The 16,115-nt window shown below is 42.1% G+C and overlaps 1 protein-coding gene across 2 annotated transcripts; it reads left to right on the top strand.

Annotated features, from left to right (window-relative positions):
• The first annotated feature begins 1,490 nt into the window (after nt 1-1,490).
• On the top strand, nt 1,491-15,499 carry LOC110070159 (uncharacterized). 2 transcript variants are annotated; one of them, XM_078388552.1, is made up of 9 exons: nt 1,491-1,635; nt 2,284-2,341; nt 3,327-3,438; nt 3,819-3,911; nt 5,089-5,181; nt 7,170-7,271; nt 8,263-8,355; nt 11,010-11,105; nt 12,786-15,499. In XM_078388552.1, the coding sequence occupies exons 3-9, from the start codon at nt 3,411-3,413 to the stop codon at nt 14,174-14,176; spliced, it is 1,896 nt and encodes a 631-aa protein (XP_078244678.1). In that variant the 5' UTR covers nt 1,491-1,635; nt 2,284-2,341; nt 3,327-3,410; the 3' UTR covers nt 14,177-15,499. The 2 variants fall into 2 exon arrangements, with proteins under 2 accessions (XP_078244678.1, XP_072844809.2); XM_072988708.2 differs by lacking the exon at nt 2,284-2,341 and having other exon boundaries at nt 1,499-1,635.
• The last annotated feature ends 616 nt before the right edge of the window (nt 15,500-16,115 follow it).

Raw genomic sequence — 16,115 nt, 5'->3', positions numbered from 1 at the left:
TTTGTTTTTCCTTCTGAGTGTTCAAAATAGTTCGAATCTTATCATCTTGGAACTGAAAGGAGCTGGAAGGGACCCTATGAAACATCAGGTCCAGCCTCTGTCATGGAGGCCCAGTGTGGGAATTGAACTCCAAACCTCTGGCTTCACAGTCAGAGACCCAAACCACTGGGCATAATTCATTACTCAGTCTAACAGATGCTGAGTGAATACTCATGCACTCAGAGTAGACAGAGATAGGCCAGCTTCCAGTGAGGCTCAGATGCTTCAGAGGTAAAAGATAACTAGGGCAGGGGGAACTCATATTTGCTGGCCCATGGCATTACAGGTTTAAGCCTGCAAGAGCAATGACGGCATGGATATAAAGTTGACAGGAAGCATAATTTCCTCCACAGCACAACCTCATTTCTGATCACAAGTCTACTCTCTTAAGCTGTTCTCCTTCATTTACAAATTTCTGTCTTTATCTCGCAAAAGTCAACATGGTAAAGCCTCAGCTCTGAGCTTAACCCAACAGGGTTTTGTTTCTTATCATTGAATGCAATCGTTCTTCTAGTAATGTATATATGGACAAACATTTTTTAATATATTTGTATACTTCCTCTGGGTGTATTGTTTTCTGATTACGTTCTGATGTGTTTAAGTTCAGGCCCTAAATAGCATTTCACTTTTGACTCTGAGAGGGTGGGTAAGAGGCTCTGGTTATTATCGGACAAAAAACTCCAAGGGGCAAAATATTATGGCACCTTAAAGATTAATTGCTATATTTTTAAGCCGAGCTTTTGTGGATCAAGTCCACTTCCTCAGATTTGATCTATGTAATTGGATTGCCTTGAAATGCTGCAGAGCAGTTAGTCTTTAAAATGCCAAATTTTTGTCTCCTCTTGATTGTTTTTATTTCTCTTTGTCTGATAAGCTTACATAAACTTAATACGTCTGCTTCTGGTCATCTATCTGATTTACCTTGTTTAGAAGCCTTTATTCTATGCTTCTGGATGAAATAATAATAATACAAAAATCCATCATGCCTTCTTTTCTTGTATCCTGGAAAACAGACGGGAAACAAGAACACAGACGGAAAAAATAGCTACATAATTTAAATCTATCTATCTATCTATCTATCTATCTATCTATCTATCTATCTATCTATCTATCTATCTATCTATCTATCTATCTATCTATCTATCTATCTATCTATCTATCTATCTATCTATCTATCTATCTATCTATTTATAGGCTTCTTGCTTTTCCAGTGGAAACACAAATTCAAGGCATGGACACTTGAAGATGATCTTTGTCTGTTTAGCAGGAAAAAAAAATAAAAATAAAACAACCAGCGCCTATAAGCAAAGCTTTTAAACAACTCCCCACCCTTTCCCCTGATCCATGTGCACCAGGAGCAGATGGTATGGCTTTGAGTCTTGTTCGCCAGGAGACTGGCATGGCTTCAGTCACGTGACGGGAAGTGGAACACAAGCTTGCCTCCTGATTTTAAAAAAAAGATACAGAGGGTTAAAAAAAACCAGAAGAAGCCAGTGCAGAATGTTAAAAATAAAATAAAATTCAGTGGGGTGCTTCTGAACTACAAATCTGCGTCAGAACACCGATTTTATTTTTTTTTTGGAAATCATGAGACAGGTAAGGATGGGCGTTGCCAGTGGGGAAATGAATTGGAAAAGAAAGATTCAGCTGGAACAACAAAAAGATGTAGGTTTGGAGGGAGGGGGAGAGAAGAGTAAAGCCATTTCTGGACAGGGGGAAAAAGTGAGCAGAGAGCTCTCCTAGTGAAAAAGGAGGGCACTAACTAGCTTGGGAAGCTGAGGCCAAACCCTATATTTTTATTTATTTATTTATTGCATTTATATGCCGCCCATCTAGACATAGTCTAGAGTGGTTTGGGAAAAATGCTGCCTCCAATGACAGTCTGAAATGTAGATCCTGCCTATTCCTTTGTCTTAGTGGTTCTCTGCCTGCAATTCTTCTGAAGCCTGTATGAAATGGCTAGCAGAAGTGAACCTTTTTCCCACCATGGGAAAACTGTTCCCTCTTTCAAGCTCCTTTTGAGTTTTGGCTTCTCTGTTTTCGCTCTAAAAGGCACATAACACAGGATGTTGGCATAGACCAGCCATTCTCAATTGGGGTGGTGGTGCTGGTCCATAGGGACTGGGGGGGGGGACTGGCACATTTTAAGGGGGCCACAGACCCCCCCCCCTTCTTCACACATCCACCTTCTAGGGATTTGTCATGCAACTTACACAATCTTGAGTCGTCCTATATTTCTTTCAGACTGTGTTTATGGCCGTGGCAAAGAAAAGGTCGAGAATGGCTGGCATAGACAACCGAGGTGAAAGCACAGTTAGGTTAAGAACGAAAGAGGTTGATGTGCTGCTGTCTTGCTTCGCCCTTTTTTCCTAGTTACTCTGAAAATTTGAGGACAGTTCAGCATCACTTTTGAGCCAGCAGGAAGAAAACTGTGTAGTGTTGTTTTTGTGTGTGAGTGAATAATTTGCCTGACTGAGCTTGTGACCTAGAGAAGGGAATCTGTGGCTCTCTGGAGGTTGCTAATTTCTAAGTATGGACATTTTTATTAAGCTGTTTGAAAAATCAACACATAAAGAGGGCTTTGGTCTGTACGTCAGGGCTGTTCTTATTCCTTCAATTTTTAAAAAAAATATAATTATAGAAATAAAACTTAGATGGTACATTGTTGTTGTTGTTTGGTCACTAAGTTGTGTCAGACTCTTCATGACCCCATGGACCAGAGCACGCCAGGCATTCCTGCCTTCCACTGCCTCCCGGAGCTGGGTCAAATTCATGTTGGTAGCTTCGATGACACTGTCCAGCCACTTCCTCCTCTGTCGTCTCCTTCTCCTCATGCCTTCACACTTTCCCAACATCAGGGTCTTTTCCAGGGACTCTTCTCATGAGATGGCCATTCCTTTAGAATGGATAGGTTTGTTCTCCTTGCAGTCCAGGGGACTCTCAAGAGCCTCCTCCAGCACCACAATTCACAACAAGGATGGTTGATCTACTGGGGAATACTGAAATTTACAGTTTGGCTTATGCTAAGGAATAAGATTTTGGCCACTACGTTTCCTTCAGAATGTTCTAGATTCCGATTCCCTCCTCCCCACTATAGATTGAAGGAAATGTTTCAGTTGGAAATCGCCATGTCCCTATGAGTGACTCTGCAGAAATGGTCTGTCTTGAGAAAAATATTGGCTTGATAGGCTCATACACTTTGGTTCGCTTACAGCTCCATACTTTAAAACCTAAATCCCACCAGAATGCTTTGCTTTATCATGATTCCTTTTTTTAAATCTTCTTAGGCAGGTTTTTCTGCTCATGGAGGCTGATTTGATGCCCTGACTTTAGAACATCCATGGTCTCTAGATCAGTTCGTGTTGAAGAAAATGGAGGTTACATTTCAGCACAACACAGGTGAGTGAGGGCACAAAACCAGAAGTTACGAGAATTGTACATTTCCACTGTAAAAAGAAACAAGGTCAAAAATTCAGCAAGGCTCAAAGACTCATTTTTATATGCTGTTTTAGTGGTGTATTGAATGTATGCCCACCCTGATTTTGAATATTTGCATTAAACTATAGAGCAATGGCAGAGAAGGTATAGTCCTCTAGCTTTTATTGGAACTGCAACTCCCAGTAAAGGGAGATGGCAGTTGTTGGCCAACAACATCTCGGGGGCCATATATTTTGCGCCCCTGCTTTGAAGATTTGCTGCCAAAATCCAGTTGCCTCCTTCTCTGGGCAAGGAAGTCTTCTTAATCCCACTTTTCTTTTTCCCCCTTTTCTCCTGATCAGGGTTTCCTGGCACCACCGTCAAAGAGGAGCTGGAAGAGACACCATGTAACCTGCATTGGAGAGAACCTGAGATGTTGCCAGGAACCAGTTCAGGTGAACGATGGGCTCCTAGGAGCTTTTCCCTGGGGCTGTATTTTTGGCAACCTAAACAGACTGCTGTTGGCCACATGCTTGATAGAAAATAATTCGGTGCTGTTGAGTCAATGCTTTTTCAGGCTTATCTGGGTAAAGAGTACAGTGGTGCCTCGCTTAGCGATCGCTCCGTTGAGTGATGAAATCGCTTAACGATGGACTTCTTGCCATCGCAGAAGCGATCGCTTTGCGATGGTCCCTATGGGGAAATTTCACTTTGCGATGATCGTGGGGAAGCGATCATCGCAAAGCCCCCATTTTCGGCCAGCTGATTGGCGGTTTCAAAATGGCTGACGGGCAGCGAAAATGGTGGCGCTATGGAGGATTTTCGCTTTAAGGTGAGTTTTTAAGCCCATAGGAACGCATTAATCACATTTTAATGCGTTTCTATCGGCTTTTTAATATCGCTGAACGATGAAATCGCTTAGCAACGTTTTTTCCGGAACGGATTAACGTCGCTAAGCAAGGCACCACTGTACTCAGAAGTGGTTTACTGCCCCCTTCTTCTAGAGGCATCTTGGGACTGTGCAGCTTGCCCAAGGCTACAGAGGCTGGTTTTACTCACAGGAGACACAATGGAGAATCGAACCCCCAATCTCCAGCTCCACAGCCAGATACCTACCATCAGGAGAGACTTCAGTCCTTCTGTCCTTCTGTCCAGGACAGTGTTTTTAGGAGTGTTTGCTTAAAAAAATGTTTCAGTTAAACAAAATCAGCAGAATAATTTCAGCAAGGACAGCCTTTATTTCCGTCAAGCAAAAGATTCCAAAGGAGATTGTGCCAGCCGTAGACATACAATTGTTTGAATTAGTGGATGAAACATTGCAGGCCTGCTGCCTTCTTCCTCTTGCTTCTTTTTCTCAGTTCAGGATTTCCTGAAAGAATAACAAAACGAGAGGAATCACAGGGGCCATGGAACCAGGTATCCAGTAAATATACAAGAGTCGCTGCTATAGGCAACTCCCATCAGCCCCGTAGCCAATGGTGATGGAGGAGTGGCTTTTCAAACCAGAGTCATCAAGAAGTCCGTCTGGAATGTTCTTGACATGCGCCGTCCAATCTTCTTCTCCGTTCCTATATGGCTAGAATGTCATCCTATCCTTCTGAACCTCATTGTTTCCCCCTTTCTCTTGATCAGGGTTTCCAAGAGTGACATTCAACCTACAACGAGAAGAGGAGACACGTGCCCTGCATCGGCAGAAATTTGAGGCTTTCCCAAAGGCTGGCTCAGGTGAAATATAGGCAACTAAAAGCCTTCCCTTCTGAACAAATTCTTGCACTATGGGTGTGTTACGGACATTTGTGACATGCATGCAGACCTTTCCTTTCACATTTTCTTAATTTTCAAAGTGGAATATTGCTCATCATTAAAGATGTTACTGTGGCTTACTAGGGGTGGGATCCTTAATTCACTTTTGTGAATCATCACCCTTGTTATTTCTCTCTCACGTACTGTATGTGTGTGTATAATCCAGTTGAAAAGAGATACATACACACACACAAAAAATGTGTAGAGTGCAAACAAAAAAGGGCAATGTACATGTAGAGAAATGATGTGATCATTTTGTTACAGCATATATACAGTACTGTATATATTTTTGTTACTATGTGTGTGTGTGACTATATAACAAAAGCATACATACCGTAGTAGGATCCCCCTAGGATCAGTATCCACTGATTCACTTATCCACTGGCTGAAAATACTTCACGAAAACCCTAAGAAATACCTATTTATATGTATTTTGGGAGTGTATTTACCAGAACTGTCCACTAAAGAGAACCAGAGACAACGGAATACTTCCACATTATTCAGCATCCATGAGGGGAGCTTGGAACCGACTCTGCGCAGATACCATGGTCCTATTGTATATATGCTGTAACAAAATGTAACAAAAAGCAGAGACATCACCTTGCGGACAAAGGTCCACATAGTCAAAGCTGTGGTTTTTCCAGTAGTGGTCTATAGAAGTGAGAGCTGGACCATAAAGAAGGCTGACCACCAAAGAATTGGTGCTGGAGGAGACTCTTGAGAGTCCCCTGGACTGCAAGGAGAACAAGCCTATCTGTTCTGAAGGAAATCCACTCTGAGTGCTCACTGGAAGGACAGATATCAAAGCTGAGGGTCCAATACTTTGGCCATCTCATGAGAAGAGAAGACTCCCTGGAAAAGACCCTGATGTTGGGAAAGTGTGAAGGCAAGAGGAGAAGTGGATGACAGAGGACGAGATGGTTGGACGGTGTCATCAAAGCGACCAACATGAATTTGGCCCAGCTCCGGGAGGCAGTGGAAGACAGGAGGGCCTGGCGTGCTCTGGTCCATGGGGGTCATGAAGAGTCGGACACGACTTAACAATTAAACAACAATAACAACAAAACGAAATGATCATATTTCCCTTCAGCTACATTGCCTTTGTTGTAGTTTTTGTTTCTCTGCACATGTTTTATGTGTGTGTATCAGTTTCCCGCTGGGTGAAATGCTATGTGAAAGGTTCATTTGTCACTTGAGAAATATGTCGAGATGGAGGAATAGACAAAAAGCTTGAATCACAATACCTTTGTGAGAGTTTAAGAAGCTGCAAGACATTCTGTAGGTTTTACTGCAACAGGATCGTTTGCCGCTTCTCAGTGCTAAGGGTTGTAGAATTTAAAAACATACTCAGGAGAACAACAGAAAAGGAGTGTGGAAAGAAGACAAAGAAAGAGAGGGAGATTCTATCATCATTTCAATTGCACAGACATTTGGCTTAATTACTGTACTGCAGCCTTCCCCAACTGGGTGCCTTCTGAAAGTCTGAGCTACAGTTTTCATGAAATTAGGTTAAGCCTATTAAAAAATAAACAACTTTCATTGACATAGAGATGACATAGCAATTCCTTTGATGTGTGGGAATATTCCTCAAAGGATGTTGATTTTTTTCTCCTTCCTGGTTATCTCAGAACAAGCTACAGTGATGATAGTATGTACACAAAATCAAGGGACTTGCAGAAGAGTCACTGATAGGATCCTTTGTGTACCTTCTAAGATGGTGTTTTTAGAAGAGCTTGCATTTTTTAAAAAAAAATCCGTTTTAAAAAACTGACTGAAATTGAGGACGTCTTCTATTCAAATAAAACGAAATTTTTAGGGTTACTTGCTCCAGCCAGCTTGTGGATGAGATATTCACAGCCTTATTGTCTGCTTCCTCTTGTTTCTTTCTTTCTTTTCTTTTTTCAATTCAGGATTTCCTGACATGATCATAAAACAAGAAGACGAAGAGAGGTCCTACATCCTGGATTGCCAAGGATCTGAGGAAAGTGCAGGTGTAGCTGGAGACCAGTCAGGTGAGGCAGTGATTCGTATAATTGGAAGTCATAAAAGGGAAAAGCTGATAGGATGCTGCCTTATATCAACACAGTTTTTGTTGTTTATTTGTCAAGTCCTAACAGTAGAATAAGAGACATTGTGGCACTGCAGGTTAAACCGCAGAAGCCTCTGTGCTGCAGGGTCAGAAGACCAGCAGTCGTAAGATCGAATCCATATGACGGAGTGAGCTCCCGTCGCTTGTCCCAGCTCCCGTCACCCTAGCAGTTTGAAAGCATGTAAAAATGTGAGTAGATAAATAGGTACCACCTCGGTGGAAGGTAGCAGTGTTCTGTGTGTAGTCGCGCTGGCCACGTGACCGCGGAAACTGTCTTCGGACAAACGCTGGCTCTTTTGCCTGGAAACAGGGATGAGCACTACCCCCTAGAGTCAGACACAACTGGACTAAATATCAAGGGGAACCTTTACCTTTACCTAACAATAGAATTGTCTGATGAGCAACCCCTCTCAAAAGTTTCCGGGAGAATTATCTGATCCTTTTAACTTGGAAAGGACTTTTCCCCCCTCCAAACTGAGGATGACATTCCCGTTAAGCTAATATGCCAAGGACCACATGCTTGCACCGTTGAACTCTGGATTTCCTGCCTCATCTGAGGGTCAAAAGTTGATAGTCCTTTAGGTTCCATCCAGTCCTACAGTTCCATGATAACTGGGATTCTTTCACCTGGCAGGAAAACAGCAGAAAATATTACTCTTTTAAGGCCAAGTGGCCAACAGTCTCAGGATTGGACAAAGTGAAGCCTTTCAAATCTCACTGGAATCTCCTTCCATCTTACTCTGCATTGTCAGTGATGATGAGGAATGATGGGAAGTGTAGTCCAACAACATCAGGAAGACTTAATGTTCCCTGCTTTGGCTGTAGCACATATGTTACCAAATCCAGTCCCTTGTTTGAGTTAGGATGTCAGTCTGTCCTTAATCCATTTTTCTTACTTTTTCCCTCCCGATCAGGACTTCCTGATGTGATTGTCAAAATAGAACAAGACGAAGAGCCACACCATCCATATCGGTGGGAATCTCAGACCTTCCCAGAGAGCAGCTCAGGTGCCGTACGGCCTGCCAAAAGCGCCTTTCCCTGGTTATTTTGAATTGCAGATAAGCAGTAATCATTTCTTGTATGCATGCAGAAATTTCCCCTCATACAGTGGTGCCCCGCTTAACGATTACCTCATTAAACAACGAATCCGCTTGACGATGAGATTTTTGCAATTGCAAAATGATGTTTTAATAGGAAAATTTTGCTTTACGATGATCAGTTCCCTGCTTCAGGAACTGATTTTTCGCTTTCCCACGATCAGAAAACAGCTGATCGTCAAGTTTCAAAATGGCCGTCCACTGTGCAAAATGGCTCCCTGCTGTTTTCAGGACTTTATTTTCGCTGTACAGGCACCGGAAAATGGCCGCCCTATGGAGGATCTTCGCTGGACGATTAAGTATTTAGCCCATTGGAACGCATTAACTGTTTTTTAATGCGTTTCAGTGGGTTCCCCCCCCCCCCCGCTTGATGATGATTTCTGTCTCTCCAGCAATTTCGCTGGAACGGATTAACATTGTCAAGCGAGGCACCACTGTATTTTGTCAGTGTTAATAGTGAAATGGCTGGCTGGATAGCTCCGTGGTCTAGGTATCTGATCGCAGAGCTACAGGTTGGGAGTCCGATTCTTCACTGTGCTTCCTGTCGATAAAGCCAGCCTGTGTGACCTTGGGTAAGCGGCACACTCCCAAGGTGCCCTTGGAAGAAGAAGGAAATGGCAACCCACTTCTGCCTATTCTGTACCTGAAAAACCCTAAAAAGGGTCACCGTAAATCAGAATTGACTTGACAGCACATGATGAATAGGGGAATATTGCTCATTGTTATCTGTGTTGTCATTGTCTTATGAGTGACAGGATCATCAGTCCACTTCCATTATTTTACATAAATATAAACTGAAGCTAAGATATAATGACCAGTATTCTATTACCTAGCTTTGCCGGGGACGTGGGAATGAAGTCACCAACTGTGATGAATGCCAGGGTCTTTCCTTTAGCCACTTAGCCACCTTACGTTGGTGCCTCTGGAGTGGGTGAAACAGAGAGGAGTGAGTTTTGTTAATGATCATGAAAGCAACCTGACATCAACTTTTCCCAGCACAGTTAGTGTCTTGCCTGGCGTGGCTAAGATTCCAAGAAAACCAGAATCTATAAGGCTGGGCACTCAGCACTTCCAAACCCACCTTGCACGATAGTTCCCCCACACCCACAAAACCATCTTCCTGGTAGGTACACAAAGGGCTAAGTTTGAATTCGGTACTGCAGGCCCTTTAGAGCCAATAACCAAATCAGAGATCCGCCTGTCACCCTCACTGGGTGTTTTTAAGAGCCAATTAAAGACTTTAGGCAGGCCTTCCCTCCTGTCAATACTTGACTCTTACTTTCACTTAGTCTTTTGTTCTATCTTCCATCTTGATCAATACTAACATTGTCAATTTAATTTATGGTTTTAATTGTTTTATGAATAAGTTTATTGTGAGCCGCCCTGAGTAGACATAGTCTAGAAGGGTGGGATAAAAAGCTAATTAATTAATTAATTAATTAATTAAACCAACTAACCAACCAACCAAGGCTATTGAGTGAAGACTTTATGTTTTATTAAAATAAAAGGTCAAAGCGGTGGTGGTGGGGAACCCAAAATGTTTCCAAGGAAAATCAAAAGGCAAAAAAGCAATATAAGACAAGTTTGAGGAAATCAGGAGAGCACACCAGAAAATAATAAAGCTAAACTATCCTATCTAATACTCAGTAACACAGAAGACAGCATAGTTCTGAGGCATGCACAGAGTGTATTCCCATTAGCAAGGCGCAACACAACATAGCATCTCCTAAGTGCAACGCTAAGCCAGCTAAAGTAATTTTTGAATCCCTCATATATATATATATTAGATTCCCTGTTCTAGACCCTTCCAGTCTAGAACCAAGACATCAGGCTTCGAATTTCCCTGAAGGTTTTTAAAGACTGGCTCATGTTCTGGCTCCGTCCCTCCCATCTCTTAGCCAAAATCATTTCCTTATTCACTTGGCACCAGGGAACTCGCTGGCTTTCGCCTTGAAGGACACCATCTCAAGAAATGAGATGCAGGTGTGGCCTCCTCCTTGAGCTCTTGCTTGCTCTGATGTGTTTGGGAATCTTCCCTGCAGGGAGTGTGCTTCTTGCCGCCTGAGCCATTTTGCCTGGGAAGGAGCCGGAGGGTTCTCATCGCCAGGTGACTTCACAGAGATATTGCTTGCATGTATTCTAAGAAGGTCTTTTCAGAAGAATCTGCATACAAAATGATTCCGCTTTAAAAAATTCAATCAAACGGTTAAATCAAGGACACCTTTTCTTTATTTGTTTATTCCTTTGTTAGCATTTACAGCAACAGATTCACCAGGTGTGTTCCTTGTCATATGTCAAGGTATATAAATGGTATATAATGGGGAATGCAGGCGGCGAGTCCATAAATATTGGAAATTTGCCACCAAGATTTATGCCATTACGTTTACGTTGGTGTATTTGACTAACAGCCGATGAGTTTCAAGGCTGAGCCCAGATTGCAATCCTCATCTCCCGATCCTCTGAACAGGACATCATCCTGACTTTCAAGAGTGGTCCAGCCAGACAGTAGAGGAAACACTGCTGCCTTATTAATCGCCTTCTCTTGCCTTTTCCTTTCATTTCAGGATATCCTGACGTTATAATAAAACAAGAGTTGGGAGATGGGCCCTGGAGCCAGGGATCTGAAGGAGGTACAAGCATTGCTGAAGGTAATCACTCAGGTAAGAGAGTCAATCATGGAACTGGAAATTGACAGTCATAAGACGCTACGTACAGAGCCTTTTGGCGCTGTAGTTAAACTGCAGTATTGCAGTCAAACACATGCTCCTTTCTTTCTTTCTTTCTTTCTTTCTTTCTTTCTTTCTTTCTTTCTTTCTTTCTTTATTTATTTATTTATTTATTTATTTATTTATTTATTTATTTATATACTGCCCATCTGGCAGCCAAGGCCACTCTGGGCGGTATACAACAAATAACATTAAACAACAAAGTAACAAAATAGCAAAAAATAGCAAATTGCTCCTGACCTGAGTTTGATCTTGAGGCGCTCAGATAGTTGGCTCTAGGTTGACTCCGCCTTCCATCCTTCTGAGGTCCATAAAAGGTGTACCCAGCTAGCTGGGAGTCAAAGTGTTGTTTGCATAATTATATGGTCAATGGCCCAGAGAGTGCTTTAGCGCTATGGGGCAGTATATAAGTGGAAACAACAACAACAATGACTACATTAAGTGAGATGAATTGCCCCTTCCCAAACCCTGTATTGACTTTTCTGACCAGGAGACCTTATCTGGGGTCATGGTGTGAATTGGGGAAGAGTTGATAGGGCAACAGCATGTGACAAGTTGTATATTTGCCCTTTTCTGGAATAGCAACTTAGTTAAAAAAGGTTGCTCGGTTCCAACGACCCATATGAAAATAATCACCCGGCTTTTCTGGTACTGTTAAAAAAAGAGGAATGCACCATGCACCTAATGATGAGCCTGTCCTTAGAATACCCCATTGCAATTATTGTTTGTGATCTTTAAGAAAATGCACACAAGTGCTGTAATTCCATTCTGTGTTCCATCATGCTACCTTCCACATTGTGAGCATTTGTGAGACTCAGGCAGGCAGTCTCTGGCCCCGGTTGCAAACCTTTATGGAAATCTCCATTCTGAGCATGCTCGGTTTGCCCTTAATTAGGCTGTGCCTCCAGGAATTGCAAAAATCCACAAGGCTGTGCCCCTTACTTGCACACCAACCCAGGCAAGATTGGATTTAATACCAGATCCCCAAATCAGCTTTACAGTTAAAGAAGTATTTATATTTACTGAGTATTAAGCTGTGGTGAAGTGTAGGTCCCAGTTCTGAATAATCTCATCTCTCAGACTTTCCTACTTCAGCATATCTCCATTCTATTGCATTCTTCTTCTCTGCCTAGAAGATGGATCTGGAAACGCCTTACACAGATACTTCAGCAGAAACATTTTACATTATTATTCTACTTTTTTCTAATATGCAAGGTTATTTGTGCACAAAGCGCCAAACATACAAAACACTAAATGTAAAGAAATGGCTACAGAGTAAATTTGAAAACACTGGTTTAAATTAGGGAAAATGAAAACATTACAGGATAGAATACTAAAACAGAACAAGCAGCAAAATGAAACCAAACACTAAACAGTTATTAAAATGTATAATAGAAGATGAAGACTGAATTTGCAATCTAAAAACTTGTAACATAAGCACCAAATGTCTGTAAAGGGAAAAAAAATGAAAATTATTTCTTCTGTTTTTTTAATGGTTCATTTGATTACTTCTCTTTTACAGTATGTTTATTCCCCTTGCTGTACTCCTGCAATGTACTTTCTCTCTAAGTCTTAGGATTCTGACTTATTTGTGATTGTCTCTCTCTCCATCAGATAATTGCAGGGAATCAAATACATGCGGTCAGTGTGGGAAGTTTTTTACGTACAAATGGGATCTTGTCAGACATCAGAGAACCCATGTCGAAAAGCGCCCGTCACGGTGTCCCAGGGATGAACCTTACAAATGTACTGTATGTGGAAAACTCTTTGCTCAAAAAATGGTCCTAACGTTTCACCAGAGGATTCACGCAGGAGAGAAAACAAATAAGTGTCAGGAATGTGGAAAAGGTTTCACTCGCAGTTCGGAACTGATGATCCACCAGAGGGTACACACAGGAGAAAAGCCATACAAATGCCAGGAGTGTGGGAAATGTTTTATTCGCAGTTCACATTTTGTGAGGCATCAGACTGTCCACACAGGAGAGAAACCACACACATGCCAGGCGTGTGGGAAATGTTTCGCTCGCAATTCAGATCTTGTCATCCACCAGAGAGTCCACACAGGCGAGAAACCGTACAAATGTGAGGACTGTGGGAAATGCTTTGCTCGCAGTTCAGAGATTGTGATCCATAGAAGGGTCCACACAGGAGAAAAACCATACAAATGCCAGGTGTGTGGGAAGTGCTTTGCTCAGAGTTCAAAACTTGTGACTCATCAGGGACTCCACCTGGGAGAAAAACCATATCAGTGCCAAGAATGTGGGAAAGGTTTCACTTGCAAATCGGCCCTTCAGAAGCACCAGAGAATCCACACAGGAGAGAAACCATATAAATGTCAGCAATGTGGAAAAGGTTTTGCTTACAGGTCAGATGTTTTGAATCACCAGACTGTCCACACAGGAGAGAAACCATATAAATGCCAGCAGTGTGGAAAATGCTTTTCTTTTCGTACAGCTCTTATGAATCATGGGAGAATTCATACAGGAGAGAAACCATACCAATGCCAGGAGTGCGGAAAATGTTTTGGTCATAATTCAGAACTTGTCAGGCACCAGAAAGTTCACACAGGAGAGAAACCCTACAAATGCCAGCAGTGTGGAAAATGTTTTGCTGACAAGGCAAACCTTGATAAACACCAGAGAGTCCATACTGGAGAGAAACCGTATAAATGCCAGGAGTGCGGGAAATGCTTTGCTCAGAATTCGCATCTTGTGACACATCAAATCGTTCATACAGGAGAGAAACCCTACAAATGTGAGCAGTGTGGTGAATGTTTTGCTCGTAATTCACATGTCAGGAGCCACCAAAGGGTCCACACAGGAGAGAAACCCTACAAATGCCGGCAGTGTGGTAAATGTTTTCCTTTCCGTTCAGGCCTTATAAGCCACGAGAGAGTCCATACAGGAGAGAAACCGTACAAATGCCAGGAATGTGGGAAATATTTTGCTTCCAAGTCACGCTTTGAGATCCACCAGCTTATCCACACTGCAGAGAAGCAGTGCTAGAATAAAGGGTTCCTGTAAACAGGCACTATAAAAAAGCAGCAAGGTCTCCAGTTTCTTTTATGAGGTATAATAAATCCATTATCCTGTATAAAAGAAAATACAAACATACAAAATACAATAACATACATACCATGTATGTTACATATAGTGTATACTGAAATCCTATTGCAGAGTTGTGCATGCACAATGCGATGCTCCTGCAGCATTAGCAAAAATGGGCCGGTAAGTGCTACTCACAACACACGTCTGCATGTGTGCCTTGCAGTGGGAGCCACAGGACTGTCTCCAGCATACGTACACTGGCATAACTTTATGTTACACGAGAACATACAGGATTTCCACCATTAGGTGTTCATAATCCAATATCAGTAACAAATGCTGATACAAATTCATTTCAGTTAAATTGTCTTTGTCATGCTCTGTATGGGATTAGTCTGAACTTTGGAAAAATTTATTCTTGACCTTGGTTTGCAGACATTTTTGAATGAATTAGGACAGATAAATTTTTTTAGCCATTTGTGCAATGTCGTTAGACGGAGAAAGACTTATGAAAAGACAGAAAGGCCCAGTCCATTTGCACATGGGCTAGGCAGCGCATAACTATTACTATTTAGTGAATAATTCTTTTTTCAAAGGCTTAGATAGATATGGGTGTTACATACATGGCACATTTTTGTTATTCTGAATATTATGGTAGATTTATTGTATAACCTGGCTGGATGGCTCACTGGTCTAGGTCTCTGGCTGCATAGCCGGAGCTTGCGAATTTGATTCCTTACCGTGCTTTTTGCAGGTGGACCCATCCTGTGTGGCCCTGGAGCAAGCCGCACAGTCCCAGGGTGACTCCAGAAGAAGGGAACAGTAAACCACTTCTTGGTACAATCTACCTAGGAAACACTAAAAAGGATTGCCATTAGTCAGAATTGACTTAATGGCATGTGGTTATATATTATATATTGTAATACAATGTGGGGTCTTTGCTATTTTGTGGCAGTGTAGCCACACAGGGGTGAGACTTTCCAAATACCAGGAGCGAGGTAAACGTTTTCCTCAGATTTCAATGTCTGTGATGCGTCCAAGAGATTATGCAAGAAAGCAGTCCTGCAATGGGGCACTTCCTACAAAATAACTTGTAGAAGAGAATCACCCTATATATTCCAGTGCCCAGGCTGTCATATGTTATGATCCCCATTCCAATTTGATAACTTACTATAGAATCTACTTTGGAGAGAAGCTGTGTCTTAGAAAGATGCTTTCTTGAAAAGTAGCAGATGACAAGCCACCCAAAGCCATCCACTGGAAATAAATAGTTGGAATATGTTATATGTGTGAGAAGTGTTTTTATTACAATGAGTTTAGAAATCTGCAGATGAGTGAAACCATATGGGAAGACCTCTGTAAAAATTCTTTGCCAAATACCAGTGAGTCCGGGAAAGAAACCACAGAAGTGTTTTGAGTGGAAGTACAGGAAGAAACTGAACTTCATCCACCCAATCCTGTTTACCTCACAGTTTGTAGAAGGATGTCTTCACTAATATCAGTAAAATAATGTGACTGAGAACCTCGGTGGAAAAAAAAAGCCAAATGAAAAGTCAAGAGCAACTCTTAATAGAGATGTCTGAGGTCCACGTAGTCTAGTGCACTGGTTCTTAACCTTGGGTTACTCAGGAGTTTTGGACTGCAACTCCCAGAAGCCTTCACCACCAACTGTGCTGGCTGGGGTTTCTGGGAGTTGCAGTTCAAAAACATCCGAGTAACAAGGGTTAAGAACCACTGGTCTAGTGTCTAGCTTCTGATGATGTCCTGGAGAGATACTTCTGAGAAACAGACAAGCAAGATGAGAAAGCTATGGCCTTTCTCCTCTGAAATGTCTGGTATTCCGATAGATATGGCCCCTAGTAACAGAGATTTGGGGCCATAGGTCAAACCTATTGGCAGT

This window comes from Pogona vitticeps, chromosome 2 (genome assembly GCF_051106095.1).
Source record: "Pogona vitticeps strain Pit_001003342236 chromosome 2, PviZW2.1, whole genome shotgun sequence".
Lineage (NCBI taxonomy): Eukaryota > Metazoa > Chordata > Lepidosauria > Squamata > Agamidae > Pogona > Pogona vitticeps.
Note: the sequence above shows the minus strand (reverse complement) of the source record. Positions and strands in the feature narration are given on the sequence as shown.

Excerpts from the sequence above, each read along its gene's own strand:
- LOC110070159 (XM_078388552.1), top strand. The coding sequence starts at position 3,411 with ATGGAGGTTACATTTCAGCACAACACAG. Across the intron at positions 5,182-7,169 it reads TTTCCCAAAGGCTGGCTCAG|GATTTCCTGACATGATCATA; the intron begins GTGAAATATAGG and ends TTTTCAATTCAG. Across the intron at positions 7,272-8,262 it reads TGTAGCTGGAGACCAGTCAG|GACTTCCTGATGTGATTGTC; the intron begins GTGAGGCAGTGA and ends CCTCCCGATCAG.